The sequence below is a fragment of the Equus caballus genome, chromosome 18, assembly GCF_041296265.1.
Source record: "Equus caballus isolate H_3958 breed thoroughbred chromosome 18, TB-T2T, whole genome shotgun sequence".
Taxonomy (NCBI): Eukaryota; Metazoa; Chordata; class Mammalia; order Perissodactyla; family Equidae; genus Equus; species Equus caballus.
This window is the reverse complement of record NC_091701.1, coordinates 42,464,295-42,487,740: the sequence shown is the minus strand read 5'-3', so window position 1 is coordinate 42,487,740 and position 23,446 is coordinate 42,464,295. Positions and strand designations below refer to the sequence as shown.

The window sequence follows — 23,446 nt, the reverse complement described above, 5'->3', positions numbered from 1 at the left end:
GAAAAACAACTGACAAGATTTGTTGTCCATTAAAAATTTAAGTTTTCAAGTGAAAATTAAAACTTTGGAAAACTCATACCTGTTACAGTTAGCTTGACAGCTGCCCAATACTTTGAAGACTTTTCTGATGAGATTAGTGATGATGTTACATGTGATTTAAAAATATTATATCATGAAATAAGTCAATATTTTGCAAGATCTCCATAGCTTAATGAACCAGTATTTTCCAAATGACCAATTCAGGAGGCTACAAAGTCAAGCATAGGTAAAAGATACATTCAAAGTACAAGATAGACCAATGGCTTTTAATGCAGCAGAAAAGTTCATTGGTTTCAGCTTTTATACTGCAGCTAACATTTAGGAAACTACCCCTTAAATCGAGTGTTAGTGTAGTATCCAAGAATATCCACAACTCCTAAAAAGGTTATTAAAATACTCTTCCCTTTCCCAAATACATATCTGTGTGAGGCTGGAATTTCTTCATATAATTCAATCAAAAAAAGAACCCCCTGCCCCCAAAACGTATTACAACACATCAAATGAAAAAGCATTTCGTGACACTAAAAAACAACAACTTTTAGGCTGACAGATTATAATATAGTAATAAGAGAAACTAGACTGTTTTAGGGGGCTAGTCCTAACCTACTGAGGTTGAGACAACAGCCTTTCATGCCTTGGTCAAGAGAAATCAGGGCTGAATAGAACATACAAACTCTGCTTTGTGGGCTCTGGAGAAGAGTAGAAAAAAGAAAAATGGGAAATGCGAGAAAGGGTGTAATAGGGGGAAATAAGAGGAGAAAAGCCACACTAGAGATATTCAAATCTGCTTAGCCAGGGAAGAGAATTTAAAAAGTGATATGCCACTTCTCATTTTCTTCTCCCTTCAAAAATTACAGTATTATAACAAAGCATAAACCCCAAAATGATATATTAAATTAAAAAACAGAGACCCAGAACAGGAAAGGGTTAGGATGAATAAATAACTCAGATTTAAAAACAAAATGTCCGCAACAGAAATTTCAATATAAATATTAAAATGCTTTGGACATCCTAAAGTTTATGATATATTTATTATGACACTTTGGAAAAAAGTCTGAGTTTGACTGAATGAACTGGTTGAAGATTTTTTTCCTTCTAATTATTCTTCTACCAGAGAGTCTATAAACAAAGGCTAGTCTCCAAAGAGGAGTAATACAGAGTGTTACATATAAAAACAAGGTATATTCGATCGAGTCTCCAGAAACAAAATAGAAACAAAACCAGGAGGAATGGGACATTTGCTCTCAATGAGAAAGCACGGTGCTACACACACACACACACACACACACACACACGTTTTCTCCAATCCTCCATAAGCCCCAGCCTAGGATGGCATGTGTCATTGTATAGTGGGCAAAATGACCGTTTCTATCTAATAAAAGATGATGAAAAAAAGAACCAAGCATTAAAGAAATACAGGGATAGTTCTTTGTTTGTTTGTTTGTTTTACGAAGTTGAGGCATAATGAACATAAGCAGTCAAATTTATTTCAAGCTTCTCTCTTAAGAAAGGTACTGTGTGTTAAGATGATGTACACCAGATTTGATTTTCCCAGAGAAATCACTTGATAGTTACATGTCTTCACTAATGGTCTAATTTCTAACTTTTGTTCAAATGATGAACAACATATTTATCATACAGCTGCATACGATACTTTTATTTTTAAGCTTTTACAATGTATATAAAACCAAGTACCTGGACAATATGTAGAAACTTTACAAACAAATATAGTGTAAAAGACTTGTAATAGAGAAAGTATCTAGAGTGTTAAGAGAGGCTATAGGGGCCTAAAACTCAGATGAAGATTCCCTAAGTGGTAACTGCGCCTGAAGTCCAGAGTACATGAGAAATGAACAGTTCAAGGATGGGGATGCCACCAAGACTTAGACTTGTGAGGCTAGGATGTTATAAGCCACAGATGGCCAGAAAGCAGAACAGGGCTAAAGTTCATATACTGCCTGCTGAAAACTGTCATACCTAATAACTGGAGTAATACACCATGGTAAATAGTTCTCACTTGAAAGACTGTCTATAGAGTAAAGTAACAAAAAGGTAGGGAGCATTCTGTCCTCTGAAGCCATGAGTATGTCATTTTAAAAAGGTTATAGTAAATGAAATTGCTCTTTAAAAATCCTCAGTTTTAGCTTTCATTTTATACAATGTTCTCGAAAGGGGCCTGTAATAATCTTGGTTCTTGTCATTATTATTTCTTCCATTAAAATCTTGTAGAAAACTTAAGTTTACGTATCTATGCGCACATTACCAAGATATAGGCAAGAAATAATTTGTTTTCCTTTCCCTACTTGAACTAAATGTTGAGCCCCTGCTTAAGCCTACCTTCAGCTCATTGGGAATTTTTATTTTAAAATTAAGGTCCTATATGTTTTATCTGTACCATAAAATTGTAATTAGGATTTCATTTTGTCATATAATTAGGACTTCACATTGTCTTACAATGTTTGCTAATTGCTTCGGGTCTCCAAATCTTTTGTTTCTCCAACCAGATTGTGGCTCCTTAAGAGAATTAGTCTTGTCTTACTCTGTTTTTGTATTTCTGTCAATAACTAGCAAGACCGGGCAAATAGAAGGAGTTCAATAAATACTTCCTGTCTAAGTGATTGACAAGTGAATTTTTAGACATCAGCCTTCTTCAAACATGTCAGAGCTTCTATATTTACTTGCAATTGCCAGGTACAGCACATCTTATTTCCTTAACGTTAGCACTGATGGCAGCTCCACAGCTACATCACTGTTTTACTATTCTAAACCTACAATATTTCTTGCTCCTGCTACAACATAGCTGCTGATGTAATCGCAATGAGAGCTACATCAGAAATTTGCCAACTGTCTAACTGGCATCCTTCAATAACAACTGTATTGTTTGTATTTTTAAACTTTAGCTTAAAGCATATAAATCAGACAAAAAAAGACATATAAAGAATAAATTAGAAACATACATAGAAAATTAGAAATGAAGCATAAAATCAGCTCTTGGAACACATGATCTCTATTTAAATAGTTGAAAGTTCAAATAAACTCACACTGTATTTACTGCATATCTTGGATCCTAGAATCTGAAAAACCTTTACAACATTCAATAATGTCTATTTTGGTTATTAAATCAAGACTTTAAGCCAGAGGGAATGGACAACATCTCTTTGCTCTTCCAGTGGCTGGCAGCATCAGGTACAGAGAAGTTCAGAGTTACGCAATGAATGAGTGAAGAAAATTTACCAATATCACCAAATTCTTTTATGTATTCTATACTGTTGCTCTCTACATATTTTCTTGTATCAAAACACTCTAGACTTTTGTATAACTTCCCAACAACAAAAAATGGGACAGAAAGATGATGGCAAACAATTTTTGTCAAACCCTTGACACTTAGAATAGTATTTAGTTTGGCAATTGAAGTGCTTCCCAGAAACAGTATTATAAAAATCTCTTATTTCCAAGATCATATAAATTATCCAGTATATTACAATCCTACTTTTAAAAAAAGTGAATTAAACAATGCCAATTTGTATTTACATTAAAACACAAAATTTGTTATTTAAATAATAACTATTAGGAAATATGTTAGTTTGACAACAGTGTTCAACAAACGAGAAGTGTCTTTGTCATGAATAAGTGTGTGTGTTTTTGTGTTATTTGACTTCCTATACACAAATATTTTTAATTTTTAGAATTGGTTATAAAAAATTAGCAATTAGCATACAACTGTTTCTTGATTCTCTAAAGCACTGCTCAGGTATTCTCTGGAAAGTTATATTCATATTAAAATTTTAAAAATTGTTAAGATGATAAACTATGATATTTCTTTCCTCTGAGATTAATAATGATAGGATTGAGAAAGTCGAATTCATTATTATATTCTGCCAAGTTCCTTTAACCTTTCATTAATATTTACCATATGGGAATTAAATACTACTCCCCACACACACCCCTGATCTTTGGTATCCTCTTTTGTACATCACAATCTACAAGCTCTGATGCTTTAAAAATAAGTCTACAAAATCTCTGACACTTCCTTACAAGAAGAGGAGCTTATTTCCTCGCCTCTGTTCATTATTTCTAATGAACAGAATAAAGTGGAAGCGAAGGCATGTGATTTTAGAGACTAGGTCATAGAAAGCACTGTGGCTGTCTCCTTGCTCTCTCTTCTGGATCTCTTACTTTCTTATTTCGAGGAAGTTAGCTGCCAGCTTGTGAAGAAAGGCCTGCGTGGTGAGGGCTCCCGCCAACAGTGAGTGAACCAGCTCGGAAGCGGCTCCTCCAACCACAGCCAAGCCTTCAAACGACGAAAGCCCTTGCCTACATCTTGACTTTTCATCACTTGAGATTCTGAACCAGAACCACCCAGCTAAATCACTCCCAAATTTCTGACCCACAGAAACCGAGATAATAAATATTTGTTATTTTAAGCTGTTAAGTTTTGGGGCAAATTTTGGGTACTTTGTTATAAGAATGACCCCTTTGCCAAAATCAGATCTCATCAAGAAAGACTGTGCAAACTACTATGGTGTACAAGTTCCATTAAACTGAGTACTTTTCTCTATTGTCTCTAAACTATAAGCAGAGTAGTAAGAGTTATCCATCGATAGAGGCTCTGTTGTCTTGACTTATGCCTTTTTGGAAGTCAAAAGATTGTTGCAAGCTCTTTGTGTAGGATTACCATGAACAGAGGCTGGACTATAACTTTCATGTTTCTCAAACAAAATTTTCTAAAAGGGCCTCTTACCCCTCTTTCCTCCACTCTTTGTCTCATTTTCCATGGCAGACAAAGTTGCCATTTGTCATAATGTCCACAGGTCTTTACTCTCTCAAACATCCTAATCAAATCCTAAACAAAATAAATAGTCTAAAGAAAACAAATCCTCAAACCACCCACCAAACAGAAGGAGGAAAGAACTGTGGGTGGTTAGTAGTAGTTTCCTTCTGTTACTGGTTCAAAGCATTTCTACTAACTTACTAATTCATTACAGAGCCTAGGCCAACTGATTTGGAATACGATTTCTAGAAATCAATTAGTTTTTGAGAAGACTAATAATATAAAAATATATTAAAAATAGAAAAAAAACAATTATGCCATTATGCTAGCCACTTCTGCATGCTGCCTTCTAGTTTTTGTCCTATTTGTAGATGCATACTTTTATAAAATTGCAACCAACCAAAATGGAATTTTTTCATTTTGGAAAAAGCCCTAATATATCCAAATTATTCAAAGTTCCTTAGGAAAGGATTTTACTTGTATTAGCTAAAAGTGACTTTAAGTCAGTAAATAGAGATCTACATATGCCAATGAAAAAGATTTTAATTTCAATTGCTTAAGTGGCCAGTATTTTTCTAAATTAGGCCTCATTTTTTACAATGAATATATAGCCAGCTCTCAAATATTTAATAAGTCCAACTTATCCATTCTTTTAGAATATATTTTTTCTTCTCTTTAATCCCTTATATATTTAGTTTGGCTCTAGATATATAAAGGAAGATGAGAAAGCTGAAATACAAGACAGCTAATTTTTATTATAACGTATAGTAAAAGAAGATTGAGTTGATGAGCTATTCAAAGTATTAAATATGTGGCTGTCACATAAATCTTTCCTCTATTATTAAAGATAAGAGAACTCACTGAATTTACATTTATTTCCTACTTGGAGCTTTATATTTTTTTCTTCTTATTATCTGTCCACAATAAAGTTACCACTGATTGCATTGCAACATTATTAAGTCTTTGAAAATAAGCTGTCTCTGACATGATTTCTGTTTCTTACACTTAATTTCAGCCTAGGTATCCAGATATATATTTAGAGATAAAAGACACCTTACAAAATTAAAACAAATTTAAAAAAGAATTCTGTTGAAAGTTCTCTTTGGACACTTACTGAATGAAAAATAAACTCTAAAACTTTCATAAATAATGACAAATCATCCAAATTTAAAATAAAGTAAATTATTAACATATCTTAGAGCCTTTCACATCATCTTTTTTGTACTAACCAAAATATATACCTCCTATATATTTTGAACAGGAGATATTCTATTACCGTCAAAGAAATGTAACTGGAATAAAGAATTGTGATTAAAAATTAATGGTAAATAATGACATTTAGAAGCCCCTGAAACAGGAAAATGGACTGTAGATATTGTTTACCTAAGCACTGTAAGTCAGCATTTTATAGTAGTTCAGTGATTATGTACATTAATAGACGCAATCATAAAATTATATTCCAAAAGTCAGAATCATTGTTTCTGAATTTTGTGTTTTGTAAAATAAATCTGAACGAATTCCAGTGCCATGGTTTCTTGTGTTTATCAGCATTTTTAGATAAACAGAAATTGGAGTGGGGGTGAAGAGAAGTGAATGATTCAAATAAAAACACAATAATAATTTTGAAGAAAAAAATGAATTGGGAGATATCATAGAGAACTTCTTATTCTAAAATTTTTATTTATAGAAGAGTATCAAAATTGAATCTCTCAGAATTGAAGTAAAATAAAAACAAGTTAAGATAGTCTTGGTTACAGGATCAATATCTGAATAACCCTGACACACAAAGCTAAAATCTCCTACCTTATTTAGAAGGAAAGAAATAAATATAGTACTCGACTTAATTGGTTTGGTGGATGTTGAGTCCTCACTTGTTAGGAGATCTTATTTTATTCAAAAGCTGTTTCATCCCACTAAAATCTAACTCATCTCAGTTAAAAAATTCCTTTTTAAACATAAAATGTCAGTGATTCGGAGAAACATGAAGAATAATATAATACATCTATATATCCACTACTCTGTTTAGCAAGTGTTAACATTTTGCCATATTTACTTCACATATTTTCCTCAAAAAAAGAAAAGTTACAGATACAACTTAAATGCCCCCTTTACTCCCTTCCCAGAATCATAGTCTCTTCTCTCCCCAGCTGTAGAGGTGATCATCTTTCTAAAGAAGATGTGTACCCTTCCTGCCCATGTTTTTATAAAAACAAAAATAAGTAGTAAAAGTATAAACAGTCATACTGTCTAAAAAATTTACAAAAATCATTCCCATTTTATCACTTTGTAATTTCCATGTTTTACTCAACATTGCTTTTGAAATCTAGGCATATTAGTATACAAATATTTAGTTTAGTTTTTCTCAAGAGTTTCATTGTAAAGATGTATCATTCTACTATTGGATGTTTAGGTTGTTTCTAACCAACACAGCGTGAATACACTTGTACATGTCTTTTTGCGGATATGGAATATTCCTTTCTATATTGCTTCAATGAAGACTTTTGCTTAAGCAGGTCAGGTGGATTTTTTTTTTTGGAATTAAGCACAGGCAATTGAAGAAAAAAACTAGAATGCTATTTTCTAATCCAGAAATATCTGTGTCATACTAGCTACCTTAGTTTAACCTTTTATTTCTTTGCTAAATGCCTATACAGAAAAGAGAAAACTAGGAAATATTGAAACGTAGGCCTTTATTTTACTGGGAAATAGTGTTTCTCTTTAGGAATATGTAAGTCATTTGTTTGTATATACAGAATTTCTGTTTAGAATTCCAGTGGATCCACCTCAGGAAAATAAAATGAGGAAGATGTGTTATGTTCAGCATTTCAATGTTGCTTTTTGCAGAAGCAATGTTAGGATTGAAAAGAATCTTGTCCACTTTCTCCCCTCCCCCTGCTCATCAAAATTGTGACAGAATAATCACTAAATAATTCAGGAAGTCTGTGGAACCTGATTTCTCATTTCCTTTCGGGAATAAACCATCCGCACAGTCTACCTTTGATTCTTTTTCTCTTGGTATTCCTGATTTTACTTTATCAAGTGGCGCATCAAGAGTCAAATTATTCTTCCTTGCTTCACTGTCTTCAAGCAGGGGAACATAACCATAACTGTTATCTGTAAGACAAAAACCTTTTGGACATAAGTAGGAAACCCTTGTTTTTGGTACCCCCTGAAAAAGCAAAAAGAATACAAACCCAAATGCCTAAATTTAAAGAGCAGAGATTTTAAGCTATGAGTTTTAAAAATTCTTTAGATAATAGTTACTTTGACAGTTTAGATCTGCTCCTTTAGATTTTGGCATGTTTACTTCATATTTGTTTTTTCATTCTCACTAAACACATAAAACCCCTACTCTTCCAAAATCAGTGGTGTATAAAATATGTAGAATTTAGAAAACTAGAAGTATGTTCTTTGCAGCTTACTATCAGTATTAGCAATTAAATTTTTATGTTAAGTTGCATTTCCAAGTATGCATTTCTTGTTTATTATTTGCATAACCACTCCATGCTTATCACAGGAAAATTAGAAAATGTAGACATACTAAAAAGAATAAAAAAAATAAAAACTACTCACAATTTTTATCATCTGTGAATTATTCCTGTTAATATTTTGGTTTATATTTTATCAGAGTTTTTCTTTTCCTATACATATAAATTCACACAAGAATCTTTTTTTTTCGCATAAATATTTACTTTTATATCTTGCTTTGCTCATTTTGATATATATATCCTGAATAGTCTCATGTTAAAAAGTTAACATCTATTATCATCACTTTTCTTGGCTACATAGCTGTTCATTATATGGATGACTGTAATTTAACTGTTGGATATCTCTTTCTTTCGTTTTTTATTTCAGAAATTATAACATGATGAGCATCCTTGCATATATATCTTTCAGTACTTGAACAGATATTTTCTTATGGTATATTCTTAGGACTTCAATTTTTAGTTTAAAAGGCACAGACATTTTAAAAGCTTTTGCTATTTATTGGCAAATTGTCTTCAAGGAAGTTTTATCAACTTAGAGATCCACCATATAGTATATGTGAATGTCTCATTTTCCCATATTCTGCAAGAGTTCATTTCTTAAATACCATCCCATCGTTATTAAAATAACAGAACTATGGAGAAACAACAGAGAAATAAAATAGAAAGACGTGACGTCCACCTTTCTTTTCTCCAAGAGATTCAAGAAATATATAAAAAATTAACATGAACATACCTCGACTGGAATTCACAAGAAGTAACTGTAATTTTAGCTTGTCAATAATAGTTTGTTGAAGTGACAGCTGTTCCTGTTGCTCACGTATTCTCTGCTCATAGTTCTCAGTCTGCTGACATAAAACCAGTTAGCCTGATATTTACTGACAGACATGTATATACATTTATTTAATGTCCATTAATAATTATATATAAATGAGTTGTCCATATTGCCATTTCCTTGGTATTGAGCATTTAGCTATGAGCTAAAAATCGGCTCCAGCAATGTATTTATAATCATTACAAATATCAGTGATTTAGAACACTTAAAATACTGTAAAATTTTTAAAAATCACCTTAATTAAAGAAATTTCAGTTAACAGTTCAATGTATGGTTTCTTGGTCCATCAGTTAGGATAAAAATTGTAATTTAGAATTTAATCTTTAATGATAAAAAAAGCATGAATGAAAAAATGGACGCCATACTAAAGTTATTCTATAAAAATACCCACTAACTTTAAAAAAGGTAAGATTTCATGTCTTTTAAATAAACTCACTTTTGAATTTATTTTTAGAGTGCAAAAATACAAAGGAAGTAGCTATAAGTAAGACACTATGAAAATCAAAGGGACAAGTACAAATTATAAAATTATATTGGTCATAAACATCTAAGATTAACTTTTAAGAAGTCAAGAGAACACCTGGTTAATCTTTAGTAGAGATCTTAAACACCACAATTTCCCTTATATTTTTAATCCATTCATCTTGCTATTTTTATTGCAATGGCTCTAAGAATTAAGCAATGAAAGAAGACACAAGTTTGCATTAGAGAATAGAGATATTGCAAACCTTCATGCAAATTTGAAAACGCCGCATTACAATTACCAAGTTAGTACAAAGTCAAAAATATTAGCAAAATCTAATAGAGAATTCTTTACAAATTTCTATTACTAGAGGAACAAATAAATAAACGACTAAATTCTAAATTCCTTGAAATATGAAATAGGGTCTTAATAATTTTGGAATGTCCTTCAGTAGATACTAAATATTTGATTTTGAATTGATTCTTAATCAAAGTTCAAAATTAGTGAAGCCCTATTATTTTCAGAGACCAATAAGCCTCAAGTTGTTTATAAATTACACAGCTGTTCCCAGATTCCCAAATTACCTGAAGAAATCACAGCAAAATATCATTTTCTCAAATAAAAGGTGAAATTTTATAATACACTTCAAACATGAATAACTGACAGAACTGAGGAGTAACACAAAAATGGTGTGTCACCTTTGCATGTTGCCTGAGGGTAGTCCTATATAACTTGATACTCCCATAACTCTGCAAAGTAACTTATATATAGGAGGTATTCAGTACATGCTTATTAAAAATAAATAAATGAAATAAAGAATTCAAGTTAAAAAAATCCAAGTAAGTTTTATTATTCTGAATAGAAGAATGAATCTTGTGAGTCTGTCTGGACTATATGTCCTATGACTCTGAGTATCAGTACTGAAGCTTAAATACCAAAATCCAGTTTAGGGTCAGGCTTTCCAAGATAAGACATCTTATTCCTATGCAAGTTTACATTCAAGCCCCTAGAAAGAGTGGGTAGGCTGACTGAAAGAAGGATTCAAACGTCTACAGTAAATTCTGTAATAACTTAAATTTACCTGGGCTACACAGAGCCCCCAGGGCTGAGGAATCAGCAAACAAGGTGAGGCTGCAGTCTTCTCTACCTACTTCTGTGTACTTGGAACTTTCTCCAAAGAACTCAAAGCTCTTCATGAACGCTGGCAATAATTGCCCATTCTTTCACTGTATTTTGATAGGTATACACATTCTACTATCCACACATTAAGCAACCAGTACAAAAAACTTAGCAAGTTAGAGATCGGCCCAGAATAAATGTGTAAGTTATTCAAGCCTCAGCCCATTCTCCATCTACTATATATTTTTTTCCCACCTTAATGAAAACCCAAATGACCTGTATTTTCTTTTGGAACCAACTCAGAAAGCCTCTGCCAGGTAATTTTCATCTTCTAGGCTATGGCTCAAAAACATACTTTAGCACATATCATAATAAATAAATAATGCTGAAGATGTATTCATTAGCTGGGAAAAATCAATAGATCAACAACTATTTCAAGCTGAAGTTTTGAATTATTTGTTAAACCACTTAAATTACTTTATAAACTCAAGAAAATTCTGTAATAATTTAAAAACAGACTCTGGAAGAATAGCAGGAGAAACAGAATAGCAATGGTTCATGTTCTCTTTCTGCTCTTTCCACTTATTTACATTATAGAAATCATAGTATTCTAGTCTAACTGTATGTATGTCTGATTTCCCTTTAGATTATGACCTCCTCAGGGGCAGAGACTATTTTCTTCTGTCACCTCCAGGGTATAACAGAGTGTCTGGCACACATTGAGATGCTCAGTTAATATTAATATAAATTAATTAAGTCGTTAAAGAAGTGATCTGAAGGAATGGAGAAAAGGTTTTGGTTATATTTCTATAAGGGAAACAGGAAAAATGGAGACAAGGTGAGTAGGTGAATAAGACAAAAGGAAATTAAGTTTGAGAAAATGGATGCAAAATATAGACATGTCTGAAGATACATTTTTTGGAAAAAAAGGGAAGTTATACTGTCAGAAAAAAGGGTACTAATTTGAGGAGAAAAAAATACATACTCAGAAAACAGAATGAAGATTTTGACCACAAGGCTATGAGAAGGAAAAGTCCAAAAGAGGATATTCTATCAAATTGGGAAATAACCAAAATTTGGCTTATTTGCTATGTTTGGAAACTAACAAAGTTTTTTTTTTTCTTTTTATTAAATGCTTTTGTTCACTGAACAGATCTGAATAAACTTAAAGCCTGAAAAGTCATTTTAAAAGGTCAGATAATTGTTGTACTGTCACAGTATTTTTTAAAAAACAGTACAATTACAAAGCAAGTACATTCCAGCACTATCAAAGACCCCACAAAACAGAAAAATCACTAACAACCACATTGAAAATGTACAACAGCAATGTCTTGTCAACACTTCTGTACAGAGCACAGACATGACAGCTAAAACAGACAGAAGAGAAGATGCTTTTGACAGCCAGTGTGTGTGAATGATTCTTTGAGTCAGATGGCAGCAACAAGTTACCAACTAGGAGATCTGCATGACAACTAACCATCCATCTGTATCAAACACCATCTGGCCAAGATGACTCTGGCTTCTGTGTATTTGACACTCCTTCCAATTCCAAAGACTAGCAAAACAAGTGGTCTACCAGCATCTAAAGAGGTAAACAGGTACTTAGGTACTTGTGCCATAATGTACTTTGTATTCTTTCTTAGTGTTCAAAAGGAAAACTTAAAACAAGTGATCAAATATACTACACATCTTAAATTTATTAAAAGTGGTTGTCCATACATACTCTCGACTATGATAAATATAAAGCAAAAAGCTTATCTTAAGAGATGTCCCTTTATCCAGGCAAAATTTCAATCCATCTTCAAAACTAAGGCAGCATATTCTCTATAATTTTGGACATATAGCTGCTCAAGTTTTCCTGAGTTTCATAAATATTAAAACAGAATTCAAGAAATTGAATTTTTTTCCTATTGCTGACAGTGAAAATTCTCATTTTTCATATTTTCCAAAGCACTTACTTCTAGATGGGGAAACAAGTTCAAGTGTCCTTAAGTCATCTGTAACAGGTCAAACATTATCTCTTCTCATCCTCAAGAACTAACCTCAATATTCTGAAAAATACCATTGTTTTCCTTCAAATATAAAAAGAATAGGAATTCAATAAATGTTAAATGGATTTTAAAAAAAAGAAAGTCTCAATTTAAAAACCTTTCAAATGGTTCCAAGATTAACAAAGAGAATGAAAGCTTTACTGAAGGATTTGCTTGGCTACCACAAATGCTCTCGATAGGGAGTTCCACAGTTCATGAAAGAAGATAATTAAATATTAATCGGCCCCATACATCACACTTTAGACACAAACCATCTTGAAACTTTGGTAAACTAAACATCAACTTCAATTTTCAGTTTTAAAAAAATGAGGTTGTATAGGATTAGCAACTCAGAGATCCTGGTTTACATAGCTCATTCTTCAACTGTACTCTTTTATATTCTCTGATAACTAGGTTTATAAACCCTGCCCTCTTTGCCCTCCCGAATTCAAGACTTATCTAGAAGATCTGTAATTTGATGGATCAGATTATCAATCTGGTTATCTACTATTAGGTGACAGTGCTGCCACCAATTTCTCAGCATACCAAATGGCAAACTATGACAAACTATTTTTATTTTACGACCATGGGTTTTGGTCCCAATTAATTTACTTAGCCTCTTTGTTTCTTCCTCTTTGAAATGAAAATAATATTTATCTGAAGGATTGAAGGAGATAGCATGCATAAAATATCTGGCACATGATAAGTTCTCTGAAAACATTAGTTCCTTTCCTTTAATAACGAGCAAGGGATCTACCTAATATCTATTACTGTAGCATGTGGTGCATACATCTAGTAACTAAAGTTCTGATTACCACCAAACATAGGCAATTTATCACCAGACTTACCACACAACCACCCTATGCTCTAAGCCAGTTTTCTCGTTCTTTCTTACATTTCATTGTAACCTAGGACGCAGAAGTTTTTTTTTTAAGAAATCAGTGTGGTCTATCTCCATTGAATCAAAAACATTCTTTTAAGCAAAAAGCAAAAAAACTCTGGTTGTTCAAAGTTTACAAAGAGACAAAATAGGCCCAAAACTGATTAAGGAACAATTAATGGCTGTTAAAAATTACAAAAGCATGTTAGTTGAAAAAAAGTGCAAAAACAACAAAATTGTCCACCATCACCACAACAAATACCCAGATATGCACAAAGTAAAAAGTGACATTCTTCCTTTACTTTGCTTTCCATTCCTCCTCAGAGGTAACTACTACTGACACCTTGGTATGTATGTACCCTTTCAGAACTTCTGTGTACATGTATACGTATCTTACTTTTTAAAAAATGAGAATTATTCTGCAACCAAATTTTTCAAGAATACATCATCATCATATGATCATTTCACTGAATACTTACTATGCACCAAAATCAGAGAGCTTTATTTTCTTTCTCTCATTTAATCCTTAAATGAACTTTCTGCGGAGATTATTTCCCACATTTTACAGATAAGAAAACTGAGGCACAGAGGTACAAAATAACTTGTCCAAGGTTTCTCAGTAGGTAATAGAGCTGGGAATCGAATCCAGGTTTACCTGATCACAATGCCCAAGCCCCTAAATAACCAGCATGGCATATCCTTGAGTATATCTAGTTCTACCAAAGTCCTCTTTTTTGCTATATCCTCTTCCCTTAGGCAATCTCATCCCTAGTGGCTGGTCATACGCCAGACTCTCAAATTTCTCCTTCTAGCCCAGACCTGTCTTCTGAACTCTGGATCTATGTGGCCAAGTGCTACTGGGAAAGCAATTGAAATTTTACTTATTCAAAACTGATGATCTCCTTCTGCCAACCACCATCTCCCCAAATCCCCTTTCCTTCGCAAAATAAGGTCCTTTACTAGCATTCCTTCTCTCAGTATACGGCACCACTGTCTATCCAGAAAGCTGTAACTATCCTTGACATCTAGCTGTTCTATAGCCTATCCATGACCAAGTGTCAATTTTAATCTTAAATCTCTCTCAAGTCTATCCACTTTTTCATCTCCAATGTAGCCATCACAGTTCAAGCCATCACAACCTCAATGAACTACTGCAATAGCTAACTGCTCTCCCCAAATCTATCAGCCAATCCATTTTCTACATAGTAGCCACTCTGTTCTTTGCAAAATGCAAATCTAATCATAACACCCATGCTTTCCTCCCACCTCTTCCCCCACAAAACCTTAAATGGCTTCCTATTGCTCTTAGAATAAAGAACCAAAAATCCTCAATATGGTCTCTAAGACCCTACACAGTCTTGCCCTGACCCTTTTCATTGTACCTTTCCCTTATACTTTCAGTTCTTTTAGGCCAATGGGTCTTTATAATGCAGGTCCTTGTACCTGGAAAGCCCCTCAAGCTTGCCCTTTCAAAAATCACTTCATAAAGATTGTCTTCTCTGACTGCCTGGATTAGGTCAACTCCCTAACAGACATTCTAATAGCAGTTTACCTTTCTTCCTAATACTTATCAGAGTTTGAAACTTTACATTTATGAGATTGTTTGACTAGTGTCACCATTCCATAAAGCAAGAAGCATGTGTGCTTATCATTGTAGACCTGGTACTTAGAGCAGTTCCTGAAACAGTATATTGAGTAGATGCTCAAAGTATCTTTGAATGGAGAGCATAATTTAAACATTCCTAATTATTGATGGATCTTCTTGAACATAAATCCTAGCATACCTGTCTAAAAGTTTTGACAGAACATATTTCTGGAAATAAAAACCTGGAACAAAGGATACAAACATTTTAAATTCTGATAGGTGGAAAACGAGTCTATGGCAAAGTACTGACAACGTACAACTGTAGAAATAAGTCTTTGAGCAGAAACAGCCAGAAGCACCTTTATTCTAATACCAGTAGCTTCAGTAGGAAAAAAACAGAGTGAACTGCTCTATTTCCACTGACACTTTACACAGAGATATATGTTTTTGTGGAACAAAGAAAGGAAAAAAATAAGGAAAAAAGAAATGGCCTCATTATTTGGTAAACAATAATGAGGCCATCTACATCATAAGTGAAAATAAAGGTATTTTTTAATATAGTAGTACCTCCAATAAAGGCATTTATATGCAATCCTTTAAAACATGTTTTACAATCTTTTAGAGGTAACATAAGCCTTGAGGCTAAGAGTTTACATTTCAGATGGGTCAAGACTAGCTCTAGAATAAAGCAATCTGACAAGACAGTCCTTATGGTTTCATATTTATTGTTACAAAAGTGTTTGGATCTGTAATTTATGACAAAAAGACAGAGCACAGTCGAATTTAGTCTTATTTGAGGTCTTCACCTTAGACTCACTGGTTAGTCAATAAGGCTCTTTGCTTAGCAAATAGGATGGTTTTACACATTCTGTATCCTTTACCCTTCTTATCAGAACAAAGAAAAAGCAATTTATAGCGCAGTACCTAAACTAAGAATTATGGGGATTTCTTCCTTTCTATATAAGACATTGTTGATTTTTCTCTTTTAATCAAGAACTGGGCAAGAAGAGACAAATATGTTTTGTTCCATATTTCTCTTTTCCATAAGAAGATTTTTATTTTTTTTATTACATAATACAAAAGATCTTGGGACAAGCAAAAGATCAGCTGTCAGAAGTTTTCTGTAACTTTATCATTTATGAATACGGCAATCTGACTTTTAAATGGCAATGAGTTTTAAAATTTTCAGATGTTTTTATTATTTTAATTGATTCTTCTCTTGGAAAGATGGAAAGAAGCAATAGAGGGTACTTAAGTCTTAATTAAATATATTTGGTTTCTCCCACAGAAAAGCAGCAGAAATTGATAACAAGCAACTTGGTATAAGTAATAAATTGATTAAACATTTAATTCCACATTATGGAATCTTGTCATATTTGAAACCCTCCAGGCAACTTTAGCCTAGTCGGCCATAAGATGTGGCAAAGACTGCTAATTATTCTCCCCATTTACATTCTTCTCTTTCTTTCAGTAATATAGACTTTTAGCTGGGCACATGGTCATCCAGCTACGTTTACTAGCCTTTCCCATTACTAGGTATAACCATGGAACTAAGTTCTGGCTAACAGTATGTGAACAGAAGTGACCCATACAAATTCTGGACCACATCATTAAAAGGAAGTCGTCTGTTCTTCCCTGCTTCTCTCTCTTTCTTCTCACTGGCAGGGAAATAGTAACAAGTACAGCAGTCATTGTGATTCCAGAGAGGGAAACTATATTTCAAGGTGTAGCCCTGGCTACTCACCTCTGGACTGTCACAGGAGAGAGATAAACTATCTTATTTAAGCACAATATTTCTTGGTCTCTTCGTAGCAACAGCTGATCATATACAATAACTAATTCAGGGGTGAAGCCAACTCTACCACTGCCCTGTCAGGGGCTATTGTGATTAAAACATTCCTCTACTCTGGAAATCAGAAGACCTCTTACTGTGAGTACATATGAATGCTTATGCAAGGCAAGAAACAGAATAAGCAATATTAGACTCTGAACCCTTTTAAGTGCACGTTCTATGTTTTATTTATCGTGGATCCCTAGCATTTATTATGTGCCTGGCACACCATAAATTGTTTGTAGGATGATTGAAATAAAGATTAATAGCAAGCTTTATACTCCAGCCTCTTTTGGTAAGAGATGTGTAAATCACAAAGTAGGAATTCATCCAAGAAAAAAGGAAACTATATTAGATTATTCAATGGTAAGAAAACAGTTTGAGGGGCTGGCCCAGTGGCGCAGTGGTTAAGTTCGCACTTTCCACTTCAGCGGCCTGGGGTTCACTGGTTTGGATCCTGGGTGCGGACCTAGTACTGCTTGTCAAGCCATGCTGTGGCAGGCGTCCCACTTATAAAATAGAGGAAGATGGGCACGGATGTTAGCTCAGGGCCAGTCTTCCTCAGCAAAAAGAGGAGGATTGGCGGCAGATGTTACCTCAGGGCTAATCTTCCTCAAAAAGAAAAAAAAAAGTAAGTTTGAAAACCTGAAATGGGCTGTAATTTAGCTAGGTTAGTATAAAGAATATGGACTTCAAAGTCAGATAAACCTAATTTTAGTACAGATTCTGCCACTTATGTTGAAACATGTAGTTGTGAGTCTCAGTTTTTTCATTTGAAAATAGGGTCAACAATGCTTACTTTGTAGGGCTAGGAGGATTTAAGTACAAAGTAGGTGACACTTGTAAAATATACTCATTCATTAAATGTTAATTCTCCTTTCTGCTTTATGAAGTAATATGAATTTAAGGACTGAAGGAGGGAAGAGAATGTAATTGGTTTAGCATTATCTGTGATTACCTGATATTTTAGTATGGTCCAGAATAAAGGCTATACTGGAAGGATAAGCTAAAAATAGTGATGTTTTCTTAAAGACTAGAGGTTCTAAGACAAAAATGTAATGGCATGGTGGCAGGAGTGCTCAGGTAGAACAATGGAAAATCTGGCACAGAACTGAAAGAGAAAACACTACTTAGGGGCCAGGGAAAGTAAATACACTTGATGATCAATAGTAGAACACTAGTAGTAGTATGAGGGATCATCCTTTGAAATTTAAGTGAAGTAATTTATGATAAATAAAAGGCAGTATTATTCCACACAGCCCTTCTAAGACTCATTACTCCCTTGAAATGGTATACAGGTGAGAAAAATAGTGAATATATAAATTCAGGTCAGACATTCAGCTTAATGTGTCTTCCAAGAGGAAATGAGATGTATGGGTCCAGAGCTCAGAGGGCAGGTCTGGAGTAAGGAGATAAATTTAGGAGTCACTGTCATAGGTATCTGAAGCCACAGGAGAAGATGAGAGGTCACACAAAATATAAAGTAAGAAGCCAAGAAGGCCTTGAAAAACTTTTAATAGTGGCCTGGTAGTAGAGAAGAAACTTACAAAGGAGATTAAGGAAGTGAGGCCCAAGAGGGAACGAGAAAATAAAATATGGTGTGTGGAATGTTAAAGAAAAATAGTGCTTTAAGCAAGAGGTAGTACAAGTGATATGGCCAACTATTAAATGAAATGAGGCAGCTCTATATGTATAAACTTGAAAGACTATCGATGATTTTAGGCAAAGAAGTTATAGACATGGAATGTGTGGTCAGGTAGATTTTTTCACATCCCAGTTCTACTAGCTTTACTACTTATTAGCTGTGTGGTTGTGGCCAAGTTATTTCACCTCTCTGTATTTCCTTTTCCTCATCTGAAAAATGAAAATAATACTTCCTCACAAGATTTGTATGATTAAATCAGATGACTGTAAAGCACTTTGGCAAACATGAGCCTCAATAAATCTCAGTAATGATGATGGTGAAGATAAATACATTTAAAAAGTTTGAATCCTTTTTCAGATTAAAATAATTCCATTTTTGAAAAAATATAATTCATATATTCAGTAAGGATATACATCAAATTATTAACAACAGTTACCCCTAGGGAGCGAGGGAGAGGACCATCATTTTATATTCTGTGTATCTTGAATTACTTGCAATTTTTTCAATATGCACACGCTTCTTTTTTTTTTTTTTTTTTAAACATTTTATTTTTTCCTTTTTCTCCCCAAAGCCCCCCGGTACATAGTTGTGTATTCTTCGTTGTGGGTTCCTCTAGTTGTGGCATGTGGGACGCTGCCTCAGCGTGGTCTGACGAGCAGTGCCATGTCCGCGCCCAGGATTCGAACCGACGAAACACTGGGCCGCCTGCAGTGGAGCGTGCGAACGTAACCACTCGGCCACGGGGCCAGCCCCTATGCACACGCTTCTTTTATAAGTTTGGCCAATTATATTTTACAAATCACTTACCTGCCTTCATTGTCTTTGTCTCCCTTATTAATTTGGAATACTTGGATGCCTTTGCTTGACAAAATGTTCTTAAATAGATGAAGCGCACTGACTTCTCAAAGAGGAGCTTCTGAGTCTTAAACTGCAGTGAACTAGAAGAATCGCTGTGAGAAGAACTGGCTTGGAGTATGGACAGCTAACTGGTAAAAGGCTAGGGTGTGGGGCCGGCCCCATGGCGGAGTGGTTAAGTTTGCGTGCTCTGCTTTGGCGGCCCATGGTTTCACCGGTTCAGATTCTGGGCGTGGACACGACACCGCTCATTGAGTCACGTTGAGGTGGCGTCCCACATAGCACAACCAGAGGCACCCACAACTAGAATATACAACTATGTACTGGGAGGCTTTGAGTAGAAGAATAAGAAGAAAAAAGAAAAAGATTGGCAACAGATGTTAGTGCAGGTGCCAATCTTTAAAAAAAAAAAAAAAGGCTGGGGAGTTGGTACAAACTGATGAATGACAGATAAATAGCAATAAAACATAGCTGGTAAGAGAATCTAGGCTACACCAATTCTCTTTTTTTTGTAACAGACTTTTTAAAGTTGTAGTAAAATATATATAGCATAAAATTTGCCATTTAAACTATTTTAAGTGTACAGTTCTGTGGCATTAAGTACACTTACATTCTTGTACAAACATCACCACCATCTATCTCCAGAACTTTTTCATGTTCCCCAACTGAAACTCTGTACCTATTAAACACTAACTCCCCATTCTCTTGCTCCAGCCTCTAGAAACTACCCTACTACTTTCTGTCTCTATGAATCTGACTACTCCAGGCACCTCATATAAGTAGAACCACACAATATGTGTCCTTTTGTGACAAGTTTATTTCACTTAGTGTAATATTTAATGTTGTACATTGTGTCAGAATTTCCTTCCTTTTTAAGGCTGAATAACATTCCATTGTATGTATATAAGGCATTTTATTTATCCATTCATCCATGGACTAACACTTGGGTTGCTTCCACCTTTTGGCTACTGTAAATATAAGCCTACTATGAACATGAGTGTACAAATACCCCTTTGAATCCCTGTTTTCATCTTGTTTGGGTATATACTCAGCAGTTGAATTGCTGGATCATATGGTAATTGTTTATTTTTTTGAGGAAACATCAAACATTTTCCACAGAGGCTATATCATTTTACATTCCCATCAGCAATGTACAAGAGTTCTGATTTCTCTACTTCCTCACCAACACCTTTTTTATTTTTACTTTTTTATAATAGCCAATGGGTGTGAAGGGGTATCTCATTGTGGTTTTGATTTGCATTTCCCTAATGACTAATGATGTCAAGCATTTTTTCCATGTGCTTATTGGTCATTTGTATAACTTATTTGGAGAATGTCTATTCAAGTCCTTTGCTTATTTTTAATGGGTTTTTTTGTTGTTGTGGTTGTTGCTAAGCTGTAGTTCTTTACAGATCCTGGATATCAATCACTTACCAGATATATGATTTGCAAATACGTTTCCTCATTCTTTGGGTTGCCTTTTCACTCTGTTGATAGTGTTTTAATTTTGATGAAGTCCAATTTATCTAATTTTTCTTTTGTTACCTGTGCTTTGGTGTCATATCCAATGTCATGGAGCTTTTCCCCTCTGACTTTTTTAAGAGTTTTATAGTATTAGCTCTTGCATTTAAGTCCTGATTTAATTTTTGTCTATGGTAAAAGGTAAGGGCCCAACTCATGAACATGAAATTTTTCCCCATATGTTGGTATTTTCTTTAATTTCTTTCAGCAATGGTTTGTAGTTTTCACTGTATAAGTCTGCTGCCTACTTGGTAAGTTTATATTATTCATTTTGATGCTATTGTAAATAGAATTTTCTTAATTTCCTTTGCAGATTGTTTAATGTTGATGTATATAAATGCAACTGGTTTTTATGGCTGATTTTGTATCCTACAACTTTGTTGAATTTGTTTATTAGTTCTAGCAGTTTTTTTGGTGGAATCTTAACAGTTTTCTACAAATAAGATCAAGTCATCTATGAACAGAGATAATTTTACTTCTTTTCAATTTGGATATCATTCTTCTTGCCTAATTGTTTTGGGTAGGATTTCCAGTATTATGTTGAATAGAAGTGGTGAAAGTGGGCATCCTTGTTTTGTTCCTGATCTTAGAGGAAAAGCTTTCAGTCTTTCACCATGGAGTACTACGTTAGTTGTGGGTTTTTCATATATGGCCTTTATTGTGTTGAAATAGTTTCCTCCTATTTCTAGTCTCGTGAGTGTTTTTATCATAAAAGGGTGTTGAATTTTATCAAATGCTTCTTCTGCATCAATTGAGATGATCATGTGTTTTTCATTCTGTTGAAGTGGTGTATTCCATTGACTGATTTTGTATGTTGAACCATCCTTGCAGTGCAGGAATAAATCCCTCTTGGTCAAGGTGTATAATCCTTCAAAAATATTGTTGAATTCAGTTTACTATTATTTTGCTGAGGATTTTTACATCAACATTTGTAAGGGATATTAGTCTGTAGTTTTGTTTTCTTTAGTGTCTTTGTCTGGCTTTGGTATCAGGGTAATGCTGGCCTCAAAGAATGAGTTAGGAAGTGTTCCTTCCTGATCAAGTTTTTGGAAGAACTGGTGAGAAGGACTGGCGTTAATTCTTCTTTGAATGCTTGGTAGAATTTACCAGTAAAGCCATTGGGTCCTGGGCTTTTTTTTTTTTTTAATGAACAGCACATAGAATGCTTTCCTTTTGTTTGCTGGGAAAGATTTGCCCTGAGTTAACATCTGTTGCCAATCTTCCCTTTTTTTTCCCCCTCCGCAAAGCCCCAGGACATACTTGTATATTCTAGTTGTAAGTCCTTCGAGTTCTTCTATGTGAGCTGCCACCATAGCATGGCTATAGATGAGTGATGTGGTTCTGTGACTGGGAACTGAACCTGCGCTGCCGAAGCAGTGAGAGTGCCAAACTTGAACCACTAGGCCATCAGGGCTGGCTCCCTGGGCTTTCTTAATTGGGAATTTTTTTGTGTGGAGGGAACTTATTGATTACTGTTTCAATCTCTTCACTAGGTATAGGTCTATTCCAGATTTTCTATTTCTTCATATCTTGGTAGGTAGTATGTTTCTAGGACTTTGTCCATGTTATCTAGGATATCCAATTTGTCGTACAACAATTGTTTACAAGTGTTTAGTACCTTTATAATTCTTTTTATTTCTGTACAATTGGTAGTAATGTCCCCTCTTTCATTTCTGGTTTTAGTTATTGGAGTCTTCTTTTTACTCTTAGTCAATTTAGCTAAGGGTCTGTCAATTTTGTTGATGTTTTTGAAGAACCAATTCTTGGTTTCATTGACTTTCTCTATTAGTTTTCTCTATTTTGTTTACCACTGCTATAATTTTTTCTATTTCCTTCTTTCTGTTAGCTTTGGGTTTACTTTGTTCCTTTTTTAGTTTCTTAAGGTGTAAAGTTAGATCACTGATTTGAGATCTTTCTTTTTTTTTGGAAGATTAGCCCTGAGCTAACATCTGCTGCCAATCCTCCTCTTTTTGCTGAGGAAGACTGGCCCTGAGCTAACATCAGTGCCCATCTTCCTCTACTTTATATGTGGGATGCTTACCACAGCATGGCTTGCCAAGCAGTGCCATGTCTGCACCTGGGATCCAAACCGGCGAACCCTGGGCCGCTGAAGCAGGACGTGAGCACTTAACCGCTGTGCCACTGGGCTGGCCCCGAGATCTTTCTTCTTTTTAATGTAAGCATCTATAGCTAAAAAATCTCCCTCTTAGCACTGATTTCTCTGCATTTCATAAATTTTGGCATGTTGTGATTTTATTTTCATTTGTCTCCAAGATATTTTCTAATTTCTCTTGTGATTTCTTCTTTGACCCATTGTTGTTTAAGAGCATGTTATTTAAGTTCCACATATTTGTGAATTTCCCAGTTTTCCTTCTGCTGTTGATTTG

General features: G+C 34.3%; 1 protein-coding gene across 22 annotated transcripts in view; it reads right to left on the bottom strand.

Moving 5' to 3' along the window:
* Nucleotides 1-23,446, bottom strand: part of TANK (TRAF family member associated NFKB activator) — an 86,575-nt gene that overhangs the window by 21,605 nt on the left and 41,524 nt on the right. For 10 of the 22 annotated variants that reach the window (XR_011428503.1, XR_011428505.1, XR_011428507.1 and 7 more), the window contains 2 exons: nt 9,032-9,140; nt 7,806-7,924 (listed from right to left, as the gene is read on the bottom strand). The exons of 2 other annotated variants lie outside the window; for them this stretch is intronic. Coding sequence is in view for 10 of the 20 variants with exons in the window: in XM_070241877.1 (XP_070097978.1) it covers nt 7,806-7,924; nt 9,032-9,140 (228 nt within the window). In the remaining 10 variants the exon portion in view is untranslated. Of the gene's footprint in view, nt 1-79; nt 248-7,805; nt 7,940-9,031; nt 9,144-23,446 lie in introns of all 22 variants that reach the window. 10 more of the 22 variants (XR_011428509.1, XR_011428510.1, XR_011428508.1 and 7 more) reach the window with 4 other exon arrangements.